The 24,953-nt window shown below is 44.5% G+C and overlaps 3 protein-coding genes across 3 annotated transcripts; 1 reads left to right on the top strand and 2 right to left on the bottom strand.

Moving 5' to 3' along the window:
• Positions 1–2,492: 2,492 nt before the first annotated feature.
• Positions 2,493–9,424, bottom strand: WFDC11 (WAP four-disulfide core domain 11). The gene is made up of 4 exons (XM_069546374.1): positions 9,229–9,424; positions 4,489–4,585; positions 3,059–3,200; positions 2,493–2,531 (listed from the first exon to the last, which is right to left on the bottom strand). Exons 1-4 carry the CDS (start codon positions 9,422–9,424, stop codon positions 2,493–2,495), a joined length of 474 nt encoding a protein of 157 aa, XP_069402475.1.
• A 5,090-nt stretch (positions 9,425–14,514) lies between these two features.
• LOC138416888 (protein WFDC10B-like) lies at positions 14,515–16,094 on the bottom strand. The gene is made up of 2 exons (XM_069546372.1): positions 15,969–16,094; positions 14,515–14,651 (listed from the first exon to the last, which is right to left on the bottom strand). Exons 1-2 carry the CDS (start codon positions 16,054–16,056, stop codon positions 14,515–14,517), a joined length of 225 nt encoding a protein of 74 aa, XP_069402473.1. The 5' UTR covers positions 16,057–16,094.
• A 5,028-nt stretch (positions 16,095–21,122) lies between these two features.
• WFDC9 (WAP four-disulfide core domain 9) lies at positions 21,123–22,065 on the top strand. The gene is made up of 2 exons (XM_069546371.1): positions 21,123–21,213; positions 21,917–22,065. Exons 1-2 carry the CDS (start codon positions 21,123–21,125, stop codon positions 22,063–22,065), a joined length of 240 nt encoding a protein of 79 aa, XP_069402472.1.
• Positions 22,066–24,953: the final 2,888 nt, after the last annotated feature.

Raw genomic sequence — 24,953 nt, 5'->3', positions numbered from 1 at the left:
TCCAGGCAAGAATACTGGAGTAGGTTGTCATTTCCTTCTCCAGGAGATCTTTCCGACTCAGGGATCAAACCCGTGTCTCTTGCATTGGCAGGCGAATTCTTTACCACTGAGCCACCAGGGAAGCCCCTGTGTGTGTATATATAGGATTGACCAAAAAGTTCATTCGGGTTTGTCCATAAGATCTTATAGGAAACCCCAAGTGAACTTTTTGACCAACCGTATATATCTATAGATATAGATATACATATAGATATATCTGAACGTGAGTTCATATTGATAGCTCTGATTTTAATCCAGTAACCCAGGGTTCATTCTAGCATTTTCCTTTTTCTTATTTCTAACTTCTCTCACAGAAAGCTGGCTCTTATCTACCAGTTACTTACCTGTTCAATCTTTCATACCTGTAAAATAGTTTTAGAATTGTTTACCCGTACCCATAAGACCAAGATAATCACGATGGTGTCATCACTCACCTAAAGCCAGACATCCTGGAATGTGAAGTTAAGTGGGCCTTAGAAAGCATCACTATGAACAAAGCTAATGGAGGTGATGGAATTCCAGTTGAGCTATTTCAAATCCTGAAAGATGATGCTGTGAAAGTGCTGCACTCAATATGCCAGCAAATTTGGAAAACTCAGCAGTGGCCACAGGACTGGAAAAGCTCAGTTTTCAATTCAATCCCAAAGAAAAACAATGCCAAAGAGTGCTCAAACTACTGCACAATTGCACTCATCTCACATGCTAGTAAAGTAATGCTCAAAATTCTCCAAGCCAGGCTTCTGCAATATGTGAACCATAAACTTCCAGATGTTGAAGCTGGTTTTAGAAAAGGCAGAGGAACCAGAGATCCAAATTGCCAACATCTGCTGGATCATGGAAAAAGCAAGAGAGTTCCAGAAAAACACCTATTTCTGCTTTATTGACTATGCCAAAGCCTTTGACTGTGTGGATCACAAGAAACTGTGGAAAATTCTGAAAGAGATGGGAATATTAGACCACCTGACCTGCCTCTTGAGAAATCTGTATGCAGGTCAGGAAGCAACAATTAGAACTGGACATGGAACAACAGACTGGTTCCAAATAGGAAAAGGAGTATGTCAAGGCTGTATATTGTCACCCTGCTTGTTTAACTTCTATGCAGAGTACATCATGAGAAACGCTGGACTGGAAGAAACACAAGCTGGAATCAAGATTGCCGGGAGAAATATCAATAACCTCACATATGCAGATGACACCACCCTTATGGCAGAAAGTGAAGAGGAGCTAAAAAGCCTCTTGATGAAAGTGAAAGAGAAGAGTGAAAAAGTTGGCTTAAATCTCAACATTCGAAAAACGAAGATCATGGCATCCGGTCCCATCACTTCATGGGGAATAGATGCAGAAACAGTGGAAACAGTGTCAGACTTTATTTTTTTAGGCTCCCAAATCACTGGTGATTGCAGCCATGAAATTAAAAGACGCTCCTTGGAAGGAAAGTTATGACCAACCTAGATAGCATATGCAAAAGCAGAGACATTACTTTGCTGACTAAGCTCCGTCTAGTCAAGGCTATGGTTTTTCCTGTGGTCATGTATGGATGTGAGAGTTGAACTGTAAAGAAACCTGAGCGCCGAAGAATTGATGCTTTTGAACTGTGGTGTTGGAGAAGACTCTTGAGAGTCCCTTGGACTGCAAGGAGATCCAACCAATCCATTCTAAAGGAGATCAGCCCTGGGATTTCTTTGGAAGGAATGATGCTAAAGCTGAAACTCCAGTACTTTGGCTACCTCGTGCGAAGAGCTGACTCATTGGAAAAGACTCTGATGCTGGGAGGGATTGGGGGCAGGAGGAGAAGGGGACGACAGAGGATAAGATGGCTGGATGGCATCACTGACTTGATGGATGTGAGTCTGAGTGAACTCTGGGAGTTGGTGATGGACAGGGAGGCCTGGCGTGCTGCGATTCATGGGGTTGCAAAGAGTCGGACACGACTGAGCAACTGAACTGAACTGAACTGAACCCATACCCTGTGAAAAACAAATTCACCAGAGACCTGCTCTCTGAAAAATGAAAAGAAAGGACTGCTTGCCAGTTACCCACATTAAAATGGCATGCGAGAAATAAACTTCTATTCTTGAAGTCCATGATTTAGCCTATTGCTGCTGCTGCTGCTAAGTCGCTTCAGTCGTGTCCGACTCTGTGCGACCCCATAGACGGCAGCCCACCAGGCTCCCTCGTCCCTGGGATTCTCCAGGCAAGAACACTGGAGTGGGTTGCCATTTCCTTCTCCAAATGATTTAGCCTATTAGTTCTAAGGTAATCAAATAGGGAGGCAAGATTTGGAAGCAGGAGTTGGAAACTTATGTACACACTATAACAATAGAGGGGAGTGTAATATGGCATTCAAGGGTAGTGGAATGGAGTGGAAAAAAGTCAAGGACCACTGCTGGCATATGAGTTTATTTGCCAAGGATTTACTCCTTCCCAGCCCTCAGTGAGGATGAACTGGTATCTCAGTGGGAGGCTAGGGTTTTAGCTTCTTCAGTGATTAGCTGCAAGAGAAAAAGGTTAGATGCTTAGAGGCGCTGGAAATCTGGGAAGCAAGAATTCATTCTCAAGCTTAATATTATTCATCTTCACCAGACCTTGGAACAAGAATACTTCATGTAACAACAGGTATTGTCCACTTCTGATTTGGAGGAGGGGATGGTATTAGTTCCCTGAATAGACGAAGGTAGAAATATGGGACCTGGGTAAGCTAAAATGGTTCATGGTAAATTCTGACTATGGATGCTATGGCTAGAAATCTGGACTGAAAAACAGAAAAACACCAAACTGTTGAAATATAGAATGAAGACATCACAGGCGTTGATTATATATTGAAAGAAACAAGGTGTCCCAAGCTGGTATCTTGGTCTATTTGACAGTGAATTGGCTTCCAGGTTTAGTGGACATGGTCTTCTGCTACGTTTGTGCCTGGATTTGGGATACCTCAGCCCTCTGTTTAGGGATAACAGCATCTGAGAAGAAGGTGAGAATCAGTGATGACACATACCTAAGTGTGCATCTCCAAACTCACTGTATTTTCCCAGCAGATGTTTCCACAGTAGGTCCAGCAGCATGTGTGATTTATTTTTACACATCTAAAGTTTTTAGAACACCTGTTCTTACATTCTCGGATGGTTGGATCTCCCCAGCACTCCTGAAGGAACAAATCCCCCCTGAAAATGAGATGAGATGGTAAGACATTGGTGGGGCCATATAGACAAGTGTGGGAAGAGAAGTCCTTCATAAGCTTAACAGCTTATGTTAAGCTAGAGGGGCCCCTCCTAGATCCTGGCCCCAAGTCCCCATTAAAGTATCTATCTTCTAAGAAAAGTCCCCTTCCTTAGCCTCCTCATTGTATTTTCACTGACCCCATCGCATCTTCACTAAACTCTTAGACTTCTCTGCTCCCCACGTCCTATTGCGTTGCAGACTTCTGGGTTGTCTTTGAGCATCCTAGAGATAGGACTCCATATACTGCCAGCATTCATTTGCCCTTCTATAAAAGTTACATCTTTATAATGGGAGATCTCAGAGTCTGTGATAACCTCTACCCTTGTTATCACACCTATTTCATAGCATGGGAAACTAGACCAGGGAAAGTAAGAAATAGATTTGCCTCACTTTCTTCCCCTCCTTGCTGACCCTGCCTTTAATGTCACTCAGCCTCAGGACTTCGCTGGTGGTCCAGTGGTTAAGAATCCACCTTCCAATGCAAGGGACATGAGTTTGATCCCTAGTTGGGGAACTAAGATCCTACATGCTTCAGGGCAACTAAATCTGCATGTCACAACTAGAGAGAGAGAAAAAAAGCATCCTATTAAAAAAAATAAAGTAATTCAGCCTCTCTCCAAATTCTTCTCTCTCTCATCTTATTTTCTTGGCTGCCTCCATTGATTTCATTTTCTCATCATATGGCCCCCAACATTGCTCCACTAAAAACCCATCTCATGTCTCTTTTCCATCTTTTTACATTCTGAAATATCCTACCAATGGGTCAGCTTTAACTCAAGCAGTCTTCCATTGCATTGGACTTCTGAAATATCCTACCCGTAAATTAAGGGTATGCATCAAGAAATGCCATTTAGTAAACATCAGCGTGCACACAGGACACAGAGCTTCTGGAAGAAAGGGAAAATATGGTAGCTCTGTACTGGTTCCCCCTCTCCTCCAAGATAGCCTAACATGGGAAAATATTATATCCTTACAGTTTATGGAATGTATCTAAAAGCTGACAGATACTCATTGATACTTTTAAGGCTGGAAGAAGAAACATTGTAGGATCTCAGCTTGGGAGTTTCTTGGATCTCTGTCTATAGAAAAGTATCTATACATAAACACTCCAACAAGTGGTCCAGGGAAGTGAGTCCTGGGTCAGATGTATCAGGCACGATACTTCTTCATTTGTCCAGAAATAAGTACAGCCCCGTCATGCCCTTTTGATCCTCAATCCAGCCTCATCACCTGCTGCTATATCTTTTCTTCACTCCTCCCAGCACAGACAGTAGTACCATGCAGAGGAATATCATGAGGAGAGGTGTCCAGAACTTCATGATGTTGGCTGTATATATATGTCTGGATAGGTGTTGTCAGGAGTTCTTTCCTTCGCAGTTGCTTCTAGAGATCAAAAGACACAAACAGAGCTGGGAAGCAAGAGGAAATTCTCATGGAATTTCTTTACACTCTGTCCTCTATTTATTCTTCTTTGACCTCCACCACCCAACCACAGGTACAAACCAATTCTGGATGTTGACTTTGCTAAAAGATATCTTTCTATCTCAAGTTTCATGCCTTCCTTTTGCAGGAAAACTCCCCCCCCCCCCCGCTTTTTTAAAAATGTGCTATTTTCCCTTGATTAAAAAATAACTCAAGGGATTCCTGGTAGTCCAGTGGTTACGAATCTGCCTGCCAACACAGGGGACATGGGTTTGATTCCTGCTCCAGGAAGATCCCACAACTGCAGGGCAATGAAGCCCACGCACCACAACTACTGAGCCACCACTCCAGAGCTTGAGTGCCATAGCTGCTGAAGTCTATGTGCCTAGAGCAAGTGCTCCACCACAAGAGAAGCCACCACAATGAGAAGTCCAGACACCGCAACTAGGGAGAGCCAGCACACAGCAACAAAGACCAAGTGCAGCAAAATAAAGAAATAAACCTTTACAATAATGATAATTCAAATTTAGCTTTCAAAACAAGCTTCATGCCTTCCTTTTGCAGGAAAACCTTTTTTATTTTTATTTTTTGCATGTGTGTGTTATTTTCCCTTGATTAAAAAAATGACTCAGAGGCTTCCCTAGTGGTCCAGTGGTTAGGAATCTGCCTTCCAATGCAGGAAACTTGGGTTGGATCCCTGGTCAGGAAAGTAACTCACATAGCACAACTAGAGAGCCCATAAACTGCAATGAAAGATGAGCGTGCTGCAACTGAGACCCAGCACCAAATAAACAAATAAAATATTTTTTAAAAGAAAAAAAAAAGGAAGTGAGTGGTGAGGGAAAGATATCACAATAAACCAGCTGGTAAAGAGATGGATTCAGCCAGATCAAGACAACCACAAGTGAGCAACTTCCATCAGTTGGGTGGGGGAAAACTCAAGCTATGGAACCACCCATGACAGAGTCAGTTTGAAGCAGCACCAGGTCCAGAAAGTACAAAGTTCAAGAGTGCGGCACTGCCTGCCAGAAAGAGCCGTCCTGACCCCTTCATCTATTCTTGCTCCGCCACCTCCAAAATGGCTCTTAGCTACCTGCAGGAGGAGAGGAAAGAGCAAGGGAACTGACCGCTCTCTTTCTAGGTATGGAGGGAACAACCATGTTAATTCAAGCTTAGTGTTTCAACTGTGCTTGGGCTTAGACTTTTTTCTAAATTTACTATATTATATTATGAATAATATGTTTTAGCATATAATACACTATTATGTTTTAAATGTAGGCAGTGACTAGAAAAGTCTAGTTCTGTACCCAAGCTCTCGTATAGAACCAAGAAATGAAGTAGCTCTTCGGGATATATTTAAATGGGACAAAGGACAAGACTTTCAATATATTACTAGTAACATTCCCAGTGAATATTAATGATATGTGTACCAGTAACACAGATCATTAAGATTTTCCCATGGATCATAAGACATCTGAAAATTTGTGACTTCTCTTTCTTCATGGGGAAAAATGTCTTTGGAAACCTTGCACCTGAAATTCAGTTAAATGCATTTATAGATGTGGAGGTCCTTGGACAAAGGATATTGCCTGTCTCAAACCCTAGATGGGGTTGGTGCCAGTTTTTCCTGTTTTAAGATTAGTTTATTTTCAAAAACACACTCACAGACTTAGAGAAGGAACTTATGGTTACCAGGGGGGAAGGGCGGTCTGGAGTGATAGCTAGGGAGTTTGGGATTAACAAGTACACACTGCTATACTTAAAGTGGAAGGACTTCCCTGGGGGTCCAGTGTTTAAGATTCTTCAATTCCAGTGCAGACGGACACAGGTTCGATCCCCAGTCGGGGAACTAAAAGATCCCATATGCCCCACATGCCTCATGCCATGGCTACAGATTTTTTTTTAATTTTTAAAAATCAAAACTGATAACCAACAAGGACCTACTGTATAGCACAGGGAACTCTGCTCAATATTATGCAACAATGGGAAAAGAGTTTGAAAAAGCATTTTTGAAAAATAAAGGAAAAGAGAGGTAGGATGAATTGGGAGATTGGAATTGATAAATGTACAAATGTATATACAGATACATGTATAAATGTGTAAAACAGATGACTAATGAGAACCTACTGTATAGTACAAGGAACTCTAGTCTATGCTCTGTGCTGACCTGAATGATCTAAATGGAAAAAAAGCTATACATATAGATATATGTATAGCTGATTTACTTTGCAGAACAGAAGAAAATAACACAACATTGTAAAGCAACTATACCTGAAAATTTTTTTAAATACAATTTAATTTTATCAATAATGGCTGTGGTTTCTCATAGCCTTAAAGAGTTAGACATATAAAAGGAACCTAGAGACACATAACTCTAAAATGTTTAATTATAAAAAATAATGGTTTATTTTACCAACAGGATATACATCCTGTCTTATCAGTAGGAGGGAAATTCTCTCCCACTTGACACCACACTGAAAACTGTCAGTGTGGTATAGACAGAAAATTCCTGTGACTTTCTGGAGTCAGAGATTGAAATTCCTGTGAATTCCCAACCCCAACATGCCTAGTTTATTATAAACTATGTGTTTGGCTAATCACCTAATTTCTCAAAGACTCAGTTTCCCTGGATGTATTATTTTTGGGCTCCAAAATCACTGCAGGTGGTGACTGCAGCCATGAAATAAAAGATGCTTGCTCCTTGGAAGAAAAGCTATGACAAACCTAGACAGCATATTAAAAAGCAGAGACATCACTTTGCTGACAAATGTCTGTATAGTCAAAGCTATGGCTTTTCCAGTAAATAGATGTAAGGGTTGGACCATAAAGAAGGCTGAGCATGGAAAAACTGATGCTTTTGAACTGTGGTGTTGAAGAAGACTCCTGAGAGTCCCTTGGACTGCCAAAGAGATCAAACCAGTTAATCCTAAAGGAAATCAATACTGAATATTCACTGGAAGGACTGATGCTGAAGTTGAAGCTTCAGTAGTTTGGCCACCTGATGCGAAGAGCTGACTCATTGGAAAAGACCCTGATGCTGGGAAAGATCGAAGGCAGGAGGAGAAGGGGATGGCAGAGGGTGAGATGGTTGGACGGCATCACCTACTCAATGGACATGAGTTTGAGCAAGCTCGGGAGATGGTAAAGGACCAGGAAGCCTGGCATGCTTCCATGGGGCTGCAAAGAGTCTGACATGACTGAGTGACTGAACAATATGAGGACGATATATCAACATAGCAAACGTTGATAATAGGAAGCACTAGCAAAAAATTTTAAGTTTTAAAAATTAAAAAATAAAGCCTCTTGGCATATGTTACAAATTATAAAATAGGAAAATATAGAAAATTTGAGGGATTTCCCTGGTGGTCCGGTGGCAGACTTTGCCTTCCAATGCGAGGGGGTTTGGATTCAGTCCCTGGTTGTGGAGCTAGATCCCACGGGCCTCGCAGCCAAAAAAGCAAAACATAAATAAAAGAAGCAATACTGTAACAAATTCAATAAAAAGACTTTAAAAAATGGTCCACATCAAAAAAATCTGTTAAAAAATAATCAAATAAAAATTAAGGCACATAGTCTGTTAGCTGGGTTGCCTTGAACTTCTAAAAAACTGTTATTTGGAAATGATTTCAAAATTACAAGAGTAAGACTAGCCAAAGAACTTCTACATACTATTTACTCAGATTCACCTATTTCAAGAATTTACCCCTAATTGCTTTCTCTCTCTCTCGCATGTGTGTGCGTGTGTATATATATATACATATATATATATATCCCTAAGCTGTTTGAGGGTAAGTAGATACATCATGCTGGGAGGGATTGGGGGCAGGAGGAGAAGGGGACAACAGAGGATGAGATGGCTGGATGGCATCACTAACTCGATGGACATGAGTCTGAGTGAACTCTGGGAGTTGGTGATGGACAGGGGGGCCTGGTGTGCTGTGATTCATGGGGTTGAAAAGAGTCGGACACGACTGAGCGACTGAACTGAACTGAACTGAGATACATCATGGTTCTTATTTAGGAATAATACTTCAGTGAGTATTAACAATAGGAACATTCTCTTCTGTGATCACAGTACAACTATCACCTTCATTTAACATTTCTAAAATCTTTTTATCAAATCTACCATCAGTATCCCATTGTGTAAATTCACCCAGCAATGCCCTTTGTCTTTTATGAGGTTGAAATTTTTGATGACGCTAGACAATTTTTTCTTTTAATTAAACATTCCTCATGTGGGGTTTGTTTGCAATTTCTTCATGATTAGGTGCACGTTATACGTTCTCCCAGAGACTACTCTGAAGACAATAATGGCCCATGTATTGCCGACAATACATAGTGTCGTGTGTATTGTAGACAATACATAGTGACTCGGTGTCCATCTGTCTCATCTTTCTCTCACTTTCTCCACTTGAACATCAAGGACGATTGCTTCTTTTCTAAAGGGATAGTGTTGTTTTAATCTGGGAGCATGATTTGGACACAAGCCACAAATGAAAGCATTTTCAGGCTCACATTTCCAGCCCCAAGATTCTGACCTTCACCTACCTCTGAAGTTGTACGAGTTGGAAGTGCCGGTATTTATGGACGGCTGGCTCTTCTTCCTCGTCTCTGCGAACTGCCGAGCCCTTGCACACGGGGAATCTGATGAGCAGAACAGAGCTCGAAGGTTTAGAATGTAATCATGGTTCTGGTTGTGGCAGATCTGGGAGTTCTGCCAGTAAGTTGGGTACATATAGAACATTGTCCCTAAATTCCTATAAAAAGTACTCAAGGAGTGCTTTTTTTTTTTTTTTTGGTCTCTTTGTGCTGCAGTCAATACAAGTAAAAGCCAAACACTGGAGAACTGCAGGAGCCTTCCCTCCCCCAACACACACATTTCCTGGATGTCTGGGTGATTGAAGGATCTGCATATCTATTTTTTGCTAACATTTGTGTGATGACTTTTGTAACATCCTATCCATCTCTATGTTAACTTCAACATGGTTAGCGTCAGCCTAACACTACCTGAGCACAATGTCCTGTGGGTTTTGAGCTACTGGAAAAACAGCTCTGCCAAGAGAGCTTGGAAAGGCCACCTAAATGGAGATTTACAACACAGTCTTAACCTGGATTCAAACTCTAGTTCCCACTTACTTTGGGTGAGTCACTAATCCTCTCCATGCATCAATTTCCTCATTGACAAAGTGGATTAATAGCAGTGCCTTCCTTATAGGGTTATTGTGAGGGTTCCATGAATGATGATCTGTTAAGCACTTAGAACCAATGTCTGAAATACAGGCAGTGATTGTAAGTTAGTTAAATCAACAAATGAGAGTGTTACCCAATGAAGTGTCAAGCATCACCCAGTTTAATACCAAATTTACTACCTGTCGGGTATTTAACACGTATTAGCTAGTACTGTCAATGACCCTATGAGTTTAATCCTATCATTCCTATTTTACAAATGCAGAAACAGACACAGAGGAGCTAAGCAACTTCTTGAAGTTCTTAAGGGCAGGATATAAATAAATAAATAAGAAAGTAAATAAGTAAATAGATACAGCGTAATTGTGGCTATCTAATTTTAGCTGTTTTCAGAAAATCCATACAGATCAATAAGGAGCAAATAAATCACTCCACACATGACCCTCAGCCTAATGAAGAAATAGAGAATGTTATAAATTTCAATTTGTTAGGAGAGAAATAAACACCCCAACGTGGCAGATGCAGCGTCGGAGTCCACGTTTGTGTGTGCGTGCTTAGTCACTCAGTCACGTCCAACTCTTTGTGACCCCATGGACTGTAGCCCACCAGGATCCTCTGTCGATGGGATTTTTCAAGCAAGAATACTGGACTAGGTTGCCATCTCCTTCTCCAGGGGATCTTCCCGACCCAGAGATAGAACCTGTGTCTCTTGTGTCACAGGCGGATTCTTTACCTGCTGAGCCATCAAGGAAGCAGAGACATATGAAGACCACAGAGACTGCATGTCTGTAAATGAGGTAAGGACACCAGATAAAATAACCTCAGAAAATGGAAGTCTGAATGCAGATGGAGGAATGCTGAGAAAAAGGCTGACATCTACAATAGATTCCTGGTTCTGAGAAATCAAAAAGAGAGGTGCAAGTGCAAGAAATCTTAAATAGGCAAACATAGGAAGATACCGTTTCTCAGAGTGCCAACAGTGACACAGAAAGGGCAGTGCCCTCTTGTAGACTTAGAGGCTGTGGGGAAGAATGAAGTTAGAGAGGAAGTCCGTGGATCCTCAGAGTCCACACACCTGATTATACTGGTGACTCATTTCCTCTGGAACTGATCAAGCTCAGTCTCATTTATACCATTTCCATTTGATAATGAACCACCTCTATGCACTGCACCCCCCCCCCCATTTTGAGACTTCATAGATCAGATAACCCCCAAGTTGTGATGGAAACTTCCAGTTGCAGAGTGGTTTGATGTCCCCTGGTTAGACATGGGTCTTTTCCAGGATTTGCTAGCAAGGAAAAAGCTGCTTCAAAAATGGAAACCATCTGGCAACAGAAGAGAAAGTCTGACCTCAACACAGGTGTGTATTCTTTGATTCTCCTGTTGGAACTTGCAAAGAGACCAGTCAGCATCTTAATCAACCACAGAGACTTTGTATAATGTACGTGCTAGGGGCTAAGACCTAAGGCGCAGGCAACTTGCAAAATATCCTGGACCTGTTGCAGAAATATTCCTTAATCTGGATTCCACTCAAAACTAGCAGCCTTGGATTCCCCTGGTGGTCCAGTGGATGAGACTCTGCCTGCCAGTGTGGGGGACATGGGTTCAATCCCCTGTCTGGGAAGGTTCCGCACACCGCAGAGCAATTAAGCCCGTGTTCTAGAGCCCAAGAGTCACAACTACTGAGCTGGCATGCTGCAAGTACTGAAGCCCATGTGCCTATAACCAGTGCCCTACAACAAGAGAAGTCACTGCAATGAGAAGCCCAAGCACAGTAACAAAGAGTAGCCCCCAGTCGCTGCAACTAGAGAAAGCCCATGTGTAGCTCTGAAGACCCAGTACAACCAAAAATAAAAATCAGTGAATTAATTATTTTAAAAATCTATCAACCTTATGTTCCCCCAGAAAGTCAATAAGAGCAGAGTGCCCCCAAAGTGGTCTTTATTGTTTCCAAAATCCAAAGAGCTCCACCAAGGGAATTCCCTGGTGGCCCAATAGTTAGGACTTGGTACTTTGATTGTTGTGGTCTGGGTTCAGTCCCTAGTTAGGGAACTAAGATCCTGCAAGCTGTGTGTCATGGCCAAAAAACCAAACAACGACAACAAAGCAAAGAGCCCCACCACATACTGTGTCTTTCTTCACGGTGGGCAGCAGAAAGTGCAGCAGCTTGTCTGCTGCCTCCAAGGGTCTTTCCTATACGCCTGGACAACTGGATCTCTGGAAATGTTACCAGCAGAGCAAGTCCTGGACTATCGTCAGGTGTCAGACTACTGTCAGTCTGGACTATTGCCCCACCCTCTGGCATGCAAGTGCTAAAGCACCTAGGATGCCTGCTATTTCCACTCTCTACGGCCGGTGAGCAGAGTGTCACAGGTATGATGAAGCTGGCGTGATGGTCCACGGAATACCAAGGGATCAAAGTCTCTTCAGACTATGAAGTCAAAAGCCCAAAGAGATGAATTAGTCCTGGAGTAAGACATCGAGGGTCTATTGCTCGGTCTGTACACGGGAGAAAGCTACTTCCGATTATCTTGGTTGATAGGAACGAGAGGTAAAAATTTGTTAGGAGAAGACTTGAACTTGAGAGGAGCACAAATCATGCAATAAATAAATATATAGAGAGACAGACAGGCAAATAGATGAATGAATGAATGAATGAAGCACAGCAACCAGGAGCCCATGTGTTTGTCACAAACAGATCAGTCCTGATCTACGATTTTCTGTAGGCAGGGACTTGACATTTTGGAGACCCGCATCATGGCAAAGTCTGCACTTGTTTCCTCCTTTGTCTCCATAGATTTCAAGGTCTTCCAAGGGACCCCCTACTCCTCCCTTTTATGTAATAAAGAGGCCATTGTTTATTCTAATAAGAACAGAACATGAAGTGGTATCCGGGCAAGCACTCCTCCTGGCCATAGCATTCTAGATGTAGCCTCTGAGTTCTCTAGAGCAGGGTGGACTGTCCAGAGAGGGTCAGGGTACCAGTTACCACAAGGGAGAAGGGCAGCTGCTTCTAGTAAAATTCATGGTCCACAGTGTTCACCAGCGGCAAGGAATAGGTCAGCCTGGTACCTAAGATATACCCATGAAGTAGGACACAGTGGACTTGGACATGGGAGGAGATTCACAATATGGCTCTCTGGAAGGTGATTTTGCCTGTCTTAACCGTCTGTCCCAGGGTGTTTGAGGGGATAGCCAAGCATTGGGAAAATGCTTGTAGAGTGAGGTTATCTGAGGAAGTACAACATAAGAGCTCCTTTAGAGCATGCCTTTAGCACCCAACTACCTCCAATGATGTCTGAGTTGCTAGTGGATCATGATCTCTTTCCTAAAGCCCCCTTGTCTGAGAGCAGCTCTTAGCAAAAGTGGAGGAGACCCTGCAGTACCAGAAGCCCTGTGATGCTCCTGAGATGGGTCGGAGGCTCTGGGCCGATGGAGGCATGGCGTGTGTCCTTCACTGATGCTCAGCAGGAACCACTGGCCTGCAGCATAGCACCACATCCCCACCTCCAGCAGGGTCTGCCCTCCCGAGTTCCTCACAATTGACCCCATGTTCCAGCTGGACACATGTGCCCGGGTCTCTGGACTTAGTCCCAAGACCACATCAGAGAAGTGGTGATTGTACAGAGTAGTAGGGACTCTGGACCCCAGGGATGAATTTCTACTGACTCACCCTGAAATCAGGGGCAAGACCCAAGGCATCCTGTGCTGATTAATCCTAGTCACGTCAGCCTGAACCAAATGTTCCTCCCTCTGGTTTAAAAAAAGAAGAAAGATGAGGCCATAAGAAAAGGTTGGGACCCCGCAGTTAAAGGAAGGGCCTGGAGTCTCAGGGGTCGCAGGCCGGGCCCCATTCCATGAGCAGCCTGTTGGTGGTGCTGGAGTGGGGACAGCACAGGACTCACTCTCCGCGGACCGTCCCACTGGGATGCGGAGAGGGGAGCACAGAGGAAACCTCCTCCAAGCAGACCACGACTTCTCCCTCTCCTTTGACCTTGGACATGTCATCTCACTTCCTTGGGATTCACTTTCTTTGTTGCAAAGAGACAGTGACCTGAACCTCTCAAGGACAATGAGCAGGATGGGATAGGGGTGGACCAAGTTTAAGAAGAGTCCTTCTTGGGGGCCTCCCCTTCTGTGCCGCAGGGTCCAGCCTCCTGGCATCTCATGTTGAACTTGGCCCTTTGTTGCTCCTGGTGAGGCACATTCTCCTGAGGACCAGGAGGTGCCGCACACGAGCAGGTCCTCTCCCGGGAGTCCTGGTTCAGTGAGCAGAGGAACAGGGGGGGCTGGGCTCTCAGGGGCCTGGCAGGGAGGCAGGAGGGAGGTGGGGAGGGGGAGCAGAGAAGCTTGACATGGGGAGCGATCAGAGACCCGGACCCAGAAAGGCGGGGGCCCTCTGGGGTCTGTGCCAGCTTCTCCGTGATCACAGGCACTGGGAGTGAACTAGGCAGGCCCTTCCACATTTGTTCTGGTTTATTTGACAGGGACAGGTTGTTCAGATACTGGCTGGACAGGGTGGCATTCCTGTTGACATCCTTGTGTCCAGGGTCAGGTCCTTATCTTCAGCCGCAGGCACAGTGTCTGTGGAGACGGTTGTGGGGGCGGGGGGGGGGGGTCAGGATGCACGGCCCCAGGCTCTCTGACTCACAGGACATTCATGCAAATGTTCCCGCAGAAGGTTGAACAGCATATGGTATTTTGTGGACAGTGCCGGAAGTATGAACAGTGGTTCCCGAAAGTAAACTCCCTGGGCCGCTTCGTACAGGCTTTAGCTGTGAGGTCTAAAAAGAGCAGGAGGAGAAGCAAGGTCAATGGAACCAGGCTCCTCAGAGCACTCATCTCGAGGTGAAAGCCTCCACAGAGACCTGAGACCTCAAAATCTACTCAGGAGACACTTGGACTCTTCAGGGAACTCACCTCCGCCCTTCACCAGACCCTGGTGATGGGTAGTATCTTAAATCCCACTCCTCCTACTCTTCCCCAGTAGACCTCGATGCCTGGACTTCCTGGACTCTCTCCATAATCCTGCAACAGGACTGCGTCTCCCATATTAATCATGGCCTTGGCCAAATCACCTCCATAGAACCTGCACCCGATCCCTGCTGCTGCTGCTGCTAAGTCACTTCAGTTGTGTCCGACTCTGTGTGACCCCATAGACGGCAGATCACCAGGCTCCCCCGTCCCTGGGATTCTCCAGGCAAGAACACTGGAGTGGGTTGCCATTTCCTTCTCCAATGCATGAAAGTCAAAAGTGAAAGTGAAGTCACTCAGTCATGTCTGACTCTTAGCGACCCCATGGACTGCAGCCTACCAGGCTCCTCCATCCATGAGATTTTCTAGGTGAGAGTACTGGAGTGGGGTGCCATTGCCTTCTCCGCACCCGATCCCTGAGAACTCCACAAAGGCCAGGATGACCTGCTAACTCTCCCCTGCTCTCCACAATCGCGGGGACCAGAGAGGAAGATGGACTTGCCCCTTCGTCATCTCTCTCCTCTCAGGCTGCCACTGTCTGCACCATCCCTGCCGCTTCCCAGCAAAAAGCACCCTCAGTGTTTCCCTGCCACTCGCACCATCCTGCTCCCTCTGAGATAAATTTACCTTGACCCTTGCACCCCCAATCTTGCTCTCTCATGTACTTCCATGCTACACCTACTCCCCTGAATGTCTCGGAGTGTTTACCTGTCACCTGTGTGCATAAACCAAAGAATAGCTGTTTGTTTTCCCACCTGATTCTCGCTCAGGTGTATCTTTCCCTGTTGTAGGTACCACGTTGTCTCTGGATTTGGGGGCTGGGGAATGAAAAGATGCAGTTTCCCCCTCCAGCCCCATCACTCTTCCCAGAGCCAGATAAAGAGGCTGGAGGACGGTGGTTTGGGAAGAACCAGAGTCTTCATAGTGCTGTGGTCCGAATAGGATGTGCTGGAAAGTTTGAACTCCCGGGTCCTCCTTAGACTGGACGCGTCACCCCTCCCGCCCCCTCTCCCGCTCCCTTTCCCGCCCCCTCTCCCGCTCCCTTTCCCGCCCCCTCTCCCGCTCCCCCCACCCTCTCCAGCCCCCCGCCCCTCCCCCACCCTCTCCCGCCCCCTCCCTCCACCTACGGTTCGCCTTCTGGCTGTGCTGCCCTCCCCGGGCCTGCAGCAGCAGAACGCAGAGGAGCAGGAGGGCCAGCAGAGCCTGGGCTCTCATGACTGGCAGCGTGGCGAGCGCTCTGTCTGGCCCGGACGCCCTTGGAGAGCTGCGTGGGGAGAGGGAAGGGAGGAAGGAAGCTGGTCCTGGGCTCCTCGCTGCCTCTCCTGGCCAAGCCGGGGCAGAGCAAGGAGTGCTTGTCTCCTCACCTGGCCTGCCCCTCACCACGGCCCACTCCTGAGACACTGGGGCTCCCACAGGACCAGTCCTCCTCTCACAGCTAATCTTCCTCTTCTGTGAACAGAAGTGTTTTTTTTTTTTTTTTCCTGGAAGATGTAACTATTTCTATTTTCTAATTACAAAATAATTTATAAGAAAAGAGACAAAGAGTTAAAAAAGATGATCATCTCACTGCCTGGAATTAACATGGGCCCTGTTACACTGTCTTTCTAGTTTCTTTGCATATTTACTATGTACAATTCTTTGTCTTCTCACATTTTGAATCGCCCAGCTTTTGTTACCCATCCTCTCCACTCTCAATGAATATTGTAAATATTTTACAAAATGTGATTTCTCATAATTGCGCAGCCCTCACTTAACATAAATGCCTATTGTCAAGCATCTGTATTACATTAATTACTGATTATCTAGACAATATCCTGTTGAACATTTTTATTCAGAAATCCTTTTTTCTTTTTCTTTTAAAGTAAAGCAGCTGGAATTTGTGGGTGAGAAAGTGAGTAGGTACATAGTGTTCTTCCTGGCTTAACAGGAGACACTTCTTACATCAAAGAAAATCCAGGACTTCTGGATGGGTGAATATCAAAGATGCTGCGATGTGACCAGTATGTTCCTGAGTGGGAATGAAAGATGGGCTGCAACCAAAATCACCTTTAAGTTCCCGGCCTTTGAACTGACTTTTTCTCCTCTTCTGCCCCCTGTTCCAGACCACAGCCCCCTGCCCTCTCCTGCCCCCCGCCCCGCCAAACTCTCCCAGTAGGAAGGAGCCAGATAAAAAAACTCAGCCTGTTACTGCAGACACTCCACTCAGATAACTTCAGAGGTAGGTGGAGGTAAGGGTTTTGAGGCGTGAGCTTTTATTTGTGGCTTGCTCAGGTGAGTTTCCTGCCCAGTGATGTCAACATTCGTCCTGTTAAATGGGGATTACTGCCTGAGGTACGAATAAGAAAGTTGATAGGGCATGGGAACTGTTTGTTGTGCTCTCGGTAAAAGGAGCAGAGAGTAAACAACATAACAATATCCCTGACTAGAAAGCCCCTGTTCTCTCCTTTAACATCTAGAAAGCCCAGGACCCTGAATCTGGGGGAGGGGGCAGTAGTTTTGTGTCTTTGTGATGCCTAGAGACCATTTCATTGCCATACATCCTGTGTCATCATGGACAAAAGATTCACCCAGACCTCTGTATGTGAGTGGTACACAGCCTGGGTGGGATGATACTTTTCCTCCCTGGGATCATTTAGTACACCTGAGGTGTGCAAAGAAGGGAACTGGGGCAACCCCAGGATCCTGAACAAGCCCTCTAGGGACAAGTGAGAAGCTCAGAGAACAGGACGAAGAATGGGGCTCTTTAAATGAACAGATCTCAAAGCTCTGGCAAACTTGCATCTAGAATGCTATTTTTGAATACAAATAAACAGCTTCAGTGAACCTATTGCTTTGAATTTATTGTGTCTGTCTTCCTCCTTCTGTGTGCAAAAGGCGGGGGTGTCAAGAATTCAGAGGTCGGTCCCAATCCATGCCCAACTCCACCCAGTTCTCTTATGCCTCACCCCTGCCTATAAGTGGTTAACAGAGCATCCTCATTACATACCTGTCTTGCTATGTGCTGCTGCCTTTGGAGGATCAGAAGAACACTGAGCCCGGACCAAGGACTGGGAATCTTACCACTCTCAGCTGGCTTTCCAGTGCACAAAAAATGTGAGTGATTTACAGGATTTCTGGAAGCCCACTGTGCTCTAAGAGAGTGCTCCTTTGGCTTGGAGCTTCACCAGTTAAGTTGTATCCTTTGGTATAAATATTGCCCAATGTGGCAGGAGGTGAACTTCACAATTTGCCCTCCCCATGCCCTGCTGAAGCAGGCTGGCAAGAATGTGGGTTCTGAATGGACATGGTTGGAGAGCAGATATAAGCATCTGAGTGGAAGCCCCCAGACATCTGATCTTTTACCTTTTCAGTTTTTTGATTCTGCCATGGGGTATGTGGGATCTTAGTTCCCCAACCAGGATTGAACCCATGCTCCCTGCAGTGTAGGCACGGTGCCTTAACCCCTGGACCGCCAAGGAAGTAGCTTTTTTTTTTGCCTTTTAAGGGCTTTTTCTCTCCTCTTCTTTCATTAATCTCCTTCTCTTACTGTCTCTCATCTCCTAAATCCAATTTGCCTCTAAGTCAATGCATCTAGGGATTCACATGCCTAAAATGTGCATTTTTGCAACTTCCAAATTTCACGTATTCTGAGTGGACAATGAGTTTTCAAAGATCCCTTTGAAAAACTCCACACCTTTTAAATAATCTCTAGTACTAGCCTTGCTTTTAAGCAAAGGCATGTTTTTTCATTCCGAGGAGAGTGGTTTCATAGAATTTTCTGTGATGATGGAGACATTCTACATCTAACCTATCCAATAGAATAGCCACTAGCTTCATGTGGATATTGAAGCCTGAAATGCCTGGAAACTAAACTTAAGTTTAATTTTTAATGAAGTATAGTTGATTGATGACAGTGTGTTAGTTTCAGGTGTACAGCATAGTTTTTTTTTTTTTTAAGGTTATATTCCATCAAGATACTGGGTATAATTCCCTGAGCTACACAGTAAAATTATGTTGTTTATCTTGCACTTTAAGTTAATTAATTTATATAGTCATAGGTCCCAGTGGCCACCATATTGGCAGTGTAGTCTTCTGCTGGATTGAAAAATTTCTAAACAAAGACTTTCAGGGAGAAAAACAACCTCTACCTTGTTACTATGTTATTCGTGATATCAGAATTTTACCCTTTTCTTAGATTCTTTCATTTTTCTTCCTGTTTGGTTTTAAGAGAGCAAGACAGCAGATAAAGGATGAAGGAAGCAGATGGGAGAGGGCGGGGACTTCTAATTAAGTCTCCTCCCCCCATGTCCAACTTCCCCCACCCCTCAGCTGCCAGTTGTCAGCAGGCTATCTCATCTTTTTTCTGCTGCTTTGTTTTCTCCTGAGTGCTTACTATCAAATATGTATTTGCTTATTCTCTTGCTTAACTAGAATGGCAACTCTACAAACGTATGGATTTTTGCCTGTTTTCTTCATGACATGGGGAATGATCGTAATATTTATCTTTGTATTGTTGGCATGACTTGCGTGATGTGATCATATTATTTTTGTCTCCCCCTGTTCTGTTCGATCTTATTCAGAATCTATTTATTCAGAATAGATTTTATTCTATTCAGGAAACAGCTAGTTTTTTCCTTGCTTCTTCAGGAAAACTTTGGTACCTTCCCATAACTTCTGTGACTTTAGTCACAAAACATTTTCTCAACCTAATCATTAAAATGTACAGGCCCACAAAATTAGCCACAACTTCCTAAACTGTTTAGAACTGTGGATCCTCCTTTTTCTCAGAGGCTCCAGCTGTGGAAGAGGATGTGGCCAACATCTTTCTCTTGGGTTCTTTGTGATTCTGTTCCTCCGCCCCCAACTGGTTTAAAAAAGTTTCTGGCCCCTGAGTAGTAGAGGGAGGAAGGACCACTAAGAGAGACTGGGAAAGTTCTCACACAGTAGACATGATCACTGGCTGGCATTGGGCTTTTGGTCCTCTCTTATGGGTGATTTCAAGAGTTCATTGGAGACACAAAATGGCATCAGGCCATTTACAATTCAGCTACTTCTCAAACTGTAGCCCTCTTCTCTGCTACCACAGGTCACTTTAGACACACTCCTTACCCTTCAGAGTCTTCAGCCATGACTGGAACACAAGTCTACAGTGTCCCCGTAAACGTTGGGGGACATACTGGAGACTCTGAGTAGCATCCACAGAGCTTATGCTCCCAGCTTGGAATTAGAAGACAGCATGTCTACTTCTCTGGGCAAAGCTTTTGACCAGTCTCCTGCAACATCCTCTAACTCCTTCAACTTTGGATCATCTATGCAGATGAAATTTTTTTTTTTCAGCTTTTAACAATTTTATTAATTTTTATTGGAGTACAGTTGCTTCACAATGTTGTGTGAAAGTCTTGCTTCTAAGTTTGGTCAGCAACTTTTCTCAAGTCCTGCTGAGTCATCTATCTCATCCACTTTGTCTTAAGATCTCAACTAAAACTTCCACTATGTCATACTGTTACCTGTGTTCTTAACAGATCAGACTATTTCAAGTGTTCTACTTTTCCAATTTCATAACATAATTGTCACAACATAAAAGCATAGACATTATACAGTTATCTCTGGGTGGCGGAATAATGGATAACACTTACCCATTTCCTCTTTAAAAAAAAAAAATTAGCTGTGCTGGGTCTTCGTTGCTGTGCAGGCTTGTTTTGGTGAGTGGGGGCTACTCTCTAGGTGTACTGCATGAACTTCTCATTCCAGTGGCTTCTCCTGTTGCTGAGCACAGGCTCTAGAGTGTTCAGGCTTCAGTAGTGGCAGCATGTGGGCTTAGGAGTTTCAGCTCCTGGGCTCCAGAGCACAAACAGTTGTGGCATACATGCTTAGTTGCTCCGTGGCACATGGGGTCTTCCCAGACCAGAGATCAAACTCGTGTCTCCCGCATTGGTAGGCGGATTGTTTACCGCTGAGCCACCAGGGAAGCTCTCCTGTTTGTATTTTTTTGTTTTAACAATACAACCTGAAGATAAATTGCTTTTTGATCAGAAAAAAACAATGCATTAAAAAAAAAAGGTAATTTCATAAAGTAAAGGGTAGCTAATGTGAATGGGGAAGAAGTCCAGGGAAGCCATTGGCTAGTTTGCTGTTGGGTGCCAGTGGGTGGAAAGGAAAAGTAAGAGAAGAACAGCACAATATTCACAAGCATTTTCTCTTTCTTTCCTACCCTGTCCCCTTAATTCCTGTCTATCTCTAGTAGCATCGGGAAAAGACCTGCTTTCTGCCAAAGCCTAATCCATACACACGTAGAAACGACCATGAAGCCCTGGATTCTCCTACTCATGCTTCTCACCTATGAGCTTGTGATGTTTCTGCCCGTGCTGGGAGGCCTCAAGAACAAACTTGTCTGTAGGTGGTGTGGCCAGGGAGGAGGGTGCTTTGCCCAGGCCTGGGGTGTCTGTTATAACAGATTCGGGGCCCATATTTCTAGGATCACCCTTTAAATGAACAGAGTCCTCCTTCAAGCAAGAGAAGTCCAAGAAAGATTAGGTTGGCTGCTCCAAAACCGGCATCTTCTCAAGCTTCCTTTCCCAGCTCTGAAAGCCGTAGTGGGTACATGGAAAGGGAATGTGGCTTTTGCCCACATTCCATAACCTAGCAGGATATAATAGTTGCCAATGTCAGACCACCTTAGGTGGAGAAAGGACCAACACAGAGTTTCCCTCTGAGCCTACAGTTTTCCAGTCTGAAAATTGGGTATGGAAATTAGAGCTAGAGACTATTACAGACCTTGCAATCTAAAGTTATATGGGAACGGACTTGGTGAAGTGGTGTCATCTGTGTTGGGGTTGTCTGAGGCCCCATCTTTAGGCAACCCGGACAGAACCCGAAGCCCTGCAATGCTGTGGGAACATGTGGTAAGAGGGAAGTCATGCCATATAAGGATGGTCTTCTGTAAAAAGCCATGGGCTAGGATTCACAGAGGGATTCTCTTCAAAGGCAGAAAAATACTTTGTGGCTTAGAGCTCAGGGATTTTTCAACTTAAGAAAGGGTTTCTTGTCCAAGTGGTGGGTGGATAGACACTGCCAACTTCTACCCTCTTGATTCCAGATGGACTAAAAGACACTGATCAATGCTGGGTACAGCCTCCATCATTAAGGTATTGTGTAAAAAGATGCACTAAATTAAGGGAATGTTCCTTTCCAAATCACACATGCTGCTGGACCTACTGTGGGAACATCTGCATGAATGATGAGTGAGTTGCTTGGGGTGGGAAGGTTGGCCTGGGGATGCTTCCTTAACTGCTCCTTGTCCTCGTTCAGAAGGTGTGACCTGGGACAGAAGATATCATCACCCAAACCCTGGTCAAAAAGACAAGCAGCATAAGGCAACGTCCTCCTGCCCCCTCACCTAGGCTGCCACTCACTGCAAAGTAAACCAAGAAACCAGCATGGGGGCCCTCCACATATTTTTTCACTCTCATTCAATTCCCCGCAACATCACCCATCAATTTGTTCATTCTTCCCTTGTCCCATCTCCCCTTCCAATTATTGCCTCAATCTGGCCTCTCCACTGGCCCCTTTTCTTAGCCAGGCCCAAGGAGACCATGTCTTTACTTGTCTGTTCAACTGGCAAATCTCTTGAGAGAAATTGATTAAAAGCAGGTAACTCCTGATCTTCTAGGAAGACTCCCTGTTTCCATTAACTGGGACTAGAAAGTTAGTTAAGTCACTCAGTCATGTCTGACTCTTTGTGACCCCGTGGACTGTAGCCCACCAGACTCCTCCGTCCATGGGATTCTCCAGGCAAGAATACTGGAGTGGGTGGCCATTTCCTTCTCCAGGGGATCTTCTCAACCCAGGGGTCGAACCCAGGTCTCCCGCATTGCAGGCAGACGCTTTAACCTCTGAGCCACCAGGGAAGCACCTGGTGCTTAACTGGGACTAAAGGAGCAGTTAAGTTTGGGAATGGATGCCCCCCAGAGTTCTGTGACTTTTAACCACTTAACTTTTCTCTTCCAGGGAACCTTTTAAATTCAAGTAAAAATCCTAGTTTCAAGCTGACTTCCTCCTAACTAGTGTGGGCTGGAGGCTACGTGGTCAAGAAGAGGGCTGCCTGGTTCTCTGTTGGGATACCCACTCGCTCCATCTGAGGATTTCTGTTCTTCCTTGACCTTTCAATCTTGAGAAGGCTCACGTCTTTGCCAAATAAACTGATGTACCATCTTGAGCATTCTGTGTGTGTTGGTACTTTATCCCTGTGGCTTCATTTCTTTCATTATAACCCTCAACAGCCCCCCAAAGTGTTCCCATCCCATCATGGGCACAGGCACTCAACTCTGTCTTTCAATTAGACCCATGTATTAGTCTGGCATGCTCATGGTTGTAGCAAAAATACAGAGTTTATAAAAATCTTGGGGGGCCATGTACTCTAGATCTCACGTGCTGCAACCACTGAAGCCCGCAGGCCTTAGAGCGTGTGCTCTGCAACAAGAGGAACCACCACAATGAGAAGCCCGCACAGTGCAACTAGAGAGTAGTCCCCATTTGCAGCAACGAAGACCCAGCTCAGCCAGAAATAAATAAATAAGTTTAAAAATAATTTTAAAAACTTATGTGGTCAACACAGTAAATTTTCTCCTTATTCATAATACATCAGGGTGATCAATGAACGATCCATGTCAAGATTCAAGGGTCCTGGCTCCTCCCATCTACAGCTCCATCATCTCCTAGGGCTGCTTCTGCATCCAGCCAGCAGATGGGAAAAGAAAGCTAGGATGGAGGCTCATATGGAAGGCTTTTAAGGGCCAGGCCTAGAAGTGAAGTTTATTATTTCTCTCCAATATTCTGTTTGCCATAATGTGGTCCCACCTATTGGCAAAAAAGACTAAGAATTACAGTCTAGCTCTGTGCTCAGTAAGAACAGGAAAATGGATTTGGTGAACACATGACAGTCTCTCACCTGCCTATTTATGAAAAACCAGACTCCTGAAGTAAGACCTAAGATGCTGGCCTCCATATCACTTTGGCCCCGGGAGCAAGCACCCTTTATAACCTCTGTTGTTGGGCTTTCCTGGTGGTTCAAACAGTAAAGAATCCACCTGCAATACAAGAGACCTGGGTTCAATCCTTTAGTCAGGAAGATCCCTGGAGAAGGAAATGGCAACCAACTGTGGCAATCTTGCCTGGAGAATCCCATGGACAGAACAGCCTGGCAGGCTGTAGTCTGTAGGGTTGCAAAGAGTCGGACATGACTGAGGTGACTTAGCACACTGGCTAGTGCTTTGGAGCTCAGAACAATGAAAAGGGACAATGGGCCAGGGGCTTGGGTAAACATCCTCAGGAGCAGGTGCCCCTGGGGATCTCCCTTCACCGCCAGAGTGGTATTTTGCTTTTTCCCGGTTTAGAGATCCTGTTTCCTAGACCCCACTTCTGTTTCTTAACAACTTCATTTTGGTAATATATATACCTGACAGGGGCTTCCTCAGAGAGATTGTTTGAGAACTAATTAAATAAAATAAATTAAAATTTTTGAGAGCTTTCATGCCTTTGTTCTACCCTAATCTTAATATATAGTTCAGCTAGGGTATCAGTTTGGATTTTCAACTATAGGTAACAGTGACCAAGAAGAAAATGGTGGCTTAAATAAGAGATGTTAATTGTTTTTCAGGCACAAGATTCAAGATTTAGGTATCCAGAACAAGATCTTCTACCACAAAACTATAGAAGATCCAGCTTCCTTTTGGTCCACTGTCCTTGACGTGATGCTTCCAATTTTAAGGTCACCTCATGATCCACAAGGACTGAGCAAGATATCAGATATCCCCCTCAACCAAGTATAAAAGTCAGGCAGATGAAAAAGTTAAACCAGAGTAAGAAACTTCAAAGCACAGAAAAACTAGAGGAGACTGGAATAGGCTATGCCTTAAAATTGGAGGAGGAATAACTGCAAGGCCTTAACAGTAAAAATGGCATTGTGGTTGTCTTGTTTTTAAAATATAATCATTGTTTCAATCACTACTATATTTAAAAAATACATTGATTTGGCTGCACCTGGTCTTAGTTGCATCATGCAAGATCTTTAGTTTCAGCATGTGAAATACAGTTCCCTGACCAGGGATTGAACATGGGTCCCTCTGCATTGGGAG

Source organism: Ovis canadensis, chromosome 13 (assembly GCF_042477335.2).
Source record: "Ovis canadensis isolate MfBH-ARS-UI-01 breed Bighorn chromosome 13, ARS-UI_OviCan_v2, whole genome shotgun sequence".
In the NCBI taxonomy this organism is placed as follows: domain Eukaryota; kingdom Metazoa; phylum Chordata; class Mammalia; order Artiodactyla; family Bovidae; genus Ovis; species Ovis canadensis.
Note: the sequence above shows the minus strand (reverse complement) of the source record. Positions and strands in the feature narration are given on the sequence as shown.

Bases quoted from the DNA above. Each gene is read 5' to 3' on its own strand.
- WFDC11 (XM_069546374.1), bottom strand. From the start codon at position 9,424: ATGTTCTATATGTACCCAACTTACTGGCAGAACTCCCAGATCTGCCAC. The intron at 4,586-9,228 runs GTAGGTGAAGGT...ATATATATACAG, and splicing joins CAACTCGTACAACTTCAGAG to CCAACATCATGAAGTTCTGG. The intron at 2,532-3,058 runs GTGAGTTTGGAG...TTTCTCTTGCAG, and splicing joins ACATCTGCTGGGAAAATACA to CTAATCACTGAAGAAGCTAA.
- LOC138416888 (XM_069546372.1), bottom strand. From the start codon at position 16,056: ATGAGAGCCCAGGCTCTGCTGGCCCTCCTGCTCCTCTGCGTTCTGCTG. The intron at 14,652-15,968 runs GTAGGTGGAGGG...TGCTCTTTTTAG, and splicing joins GCACAGCCAGAAGGCGAACC to ACCTCACAGCTAAAGCCTGT.
- WFDC9 (XM_069546371.1), top strand. From the start codon at position 21,123: ATGAAGCCCTGGATTCTCCTACTCATGCTTCTCACCTATGAGCTTGTG. The intron at 21,214-21,916 runs GTAGGTGGTGTG...TCTTGATTCCAG, and splicing joins CCTCAAGAACAAACTTGTCT to ATGGACTAAAAGACACTGAT.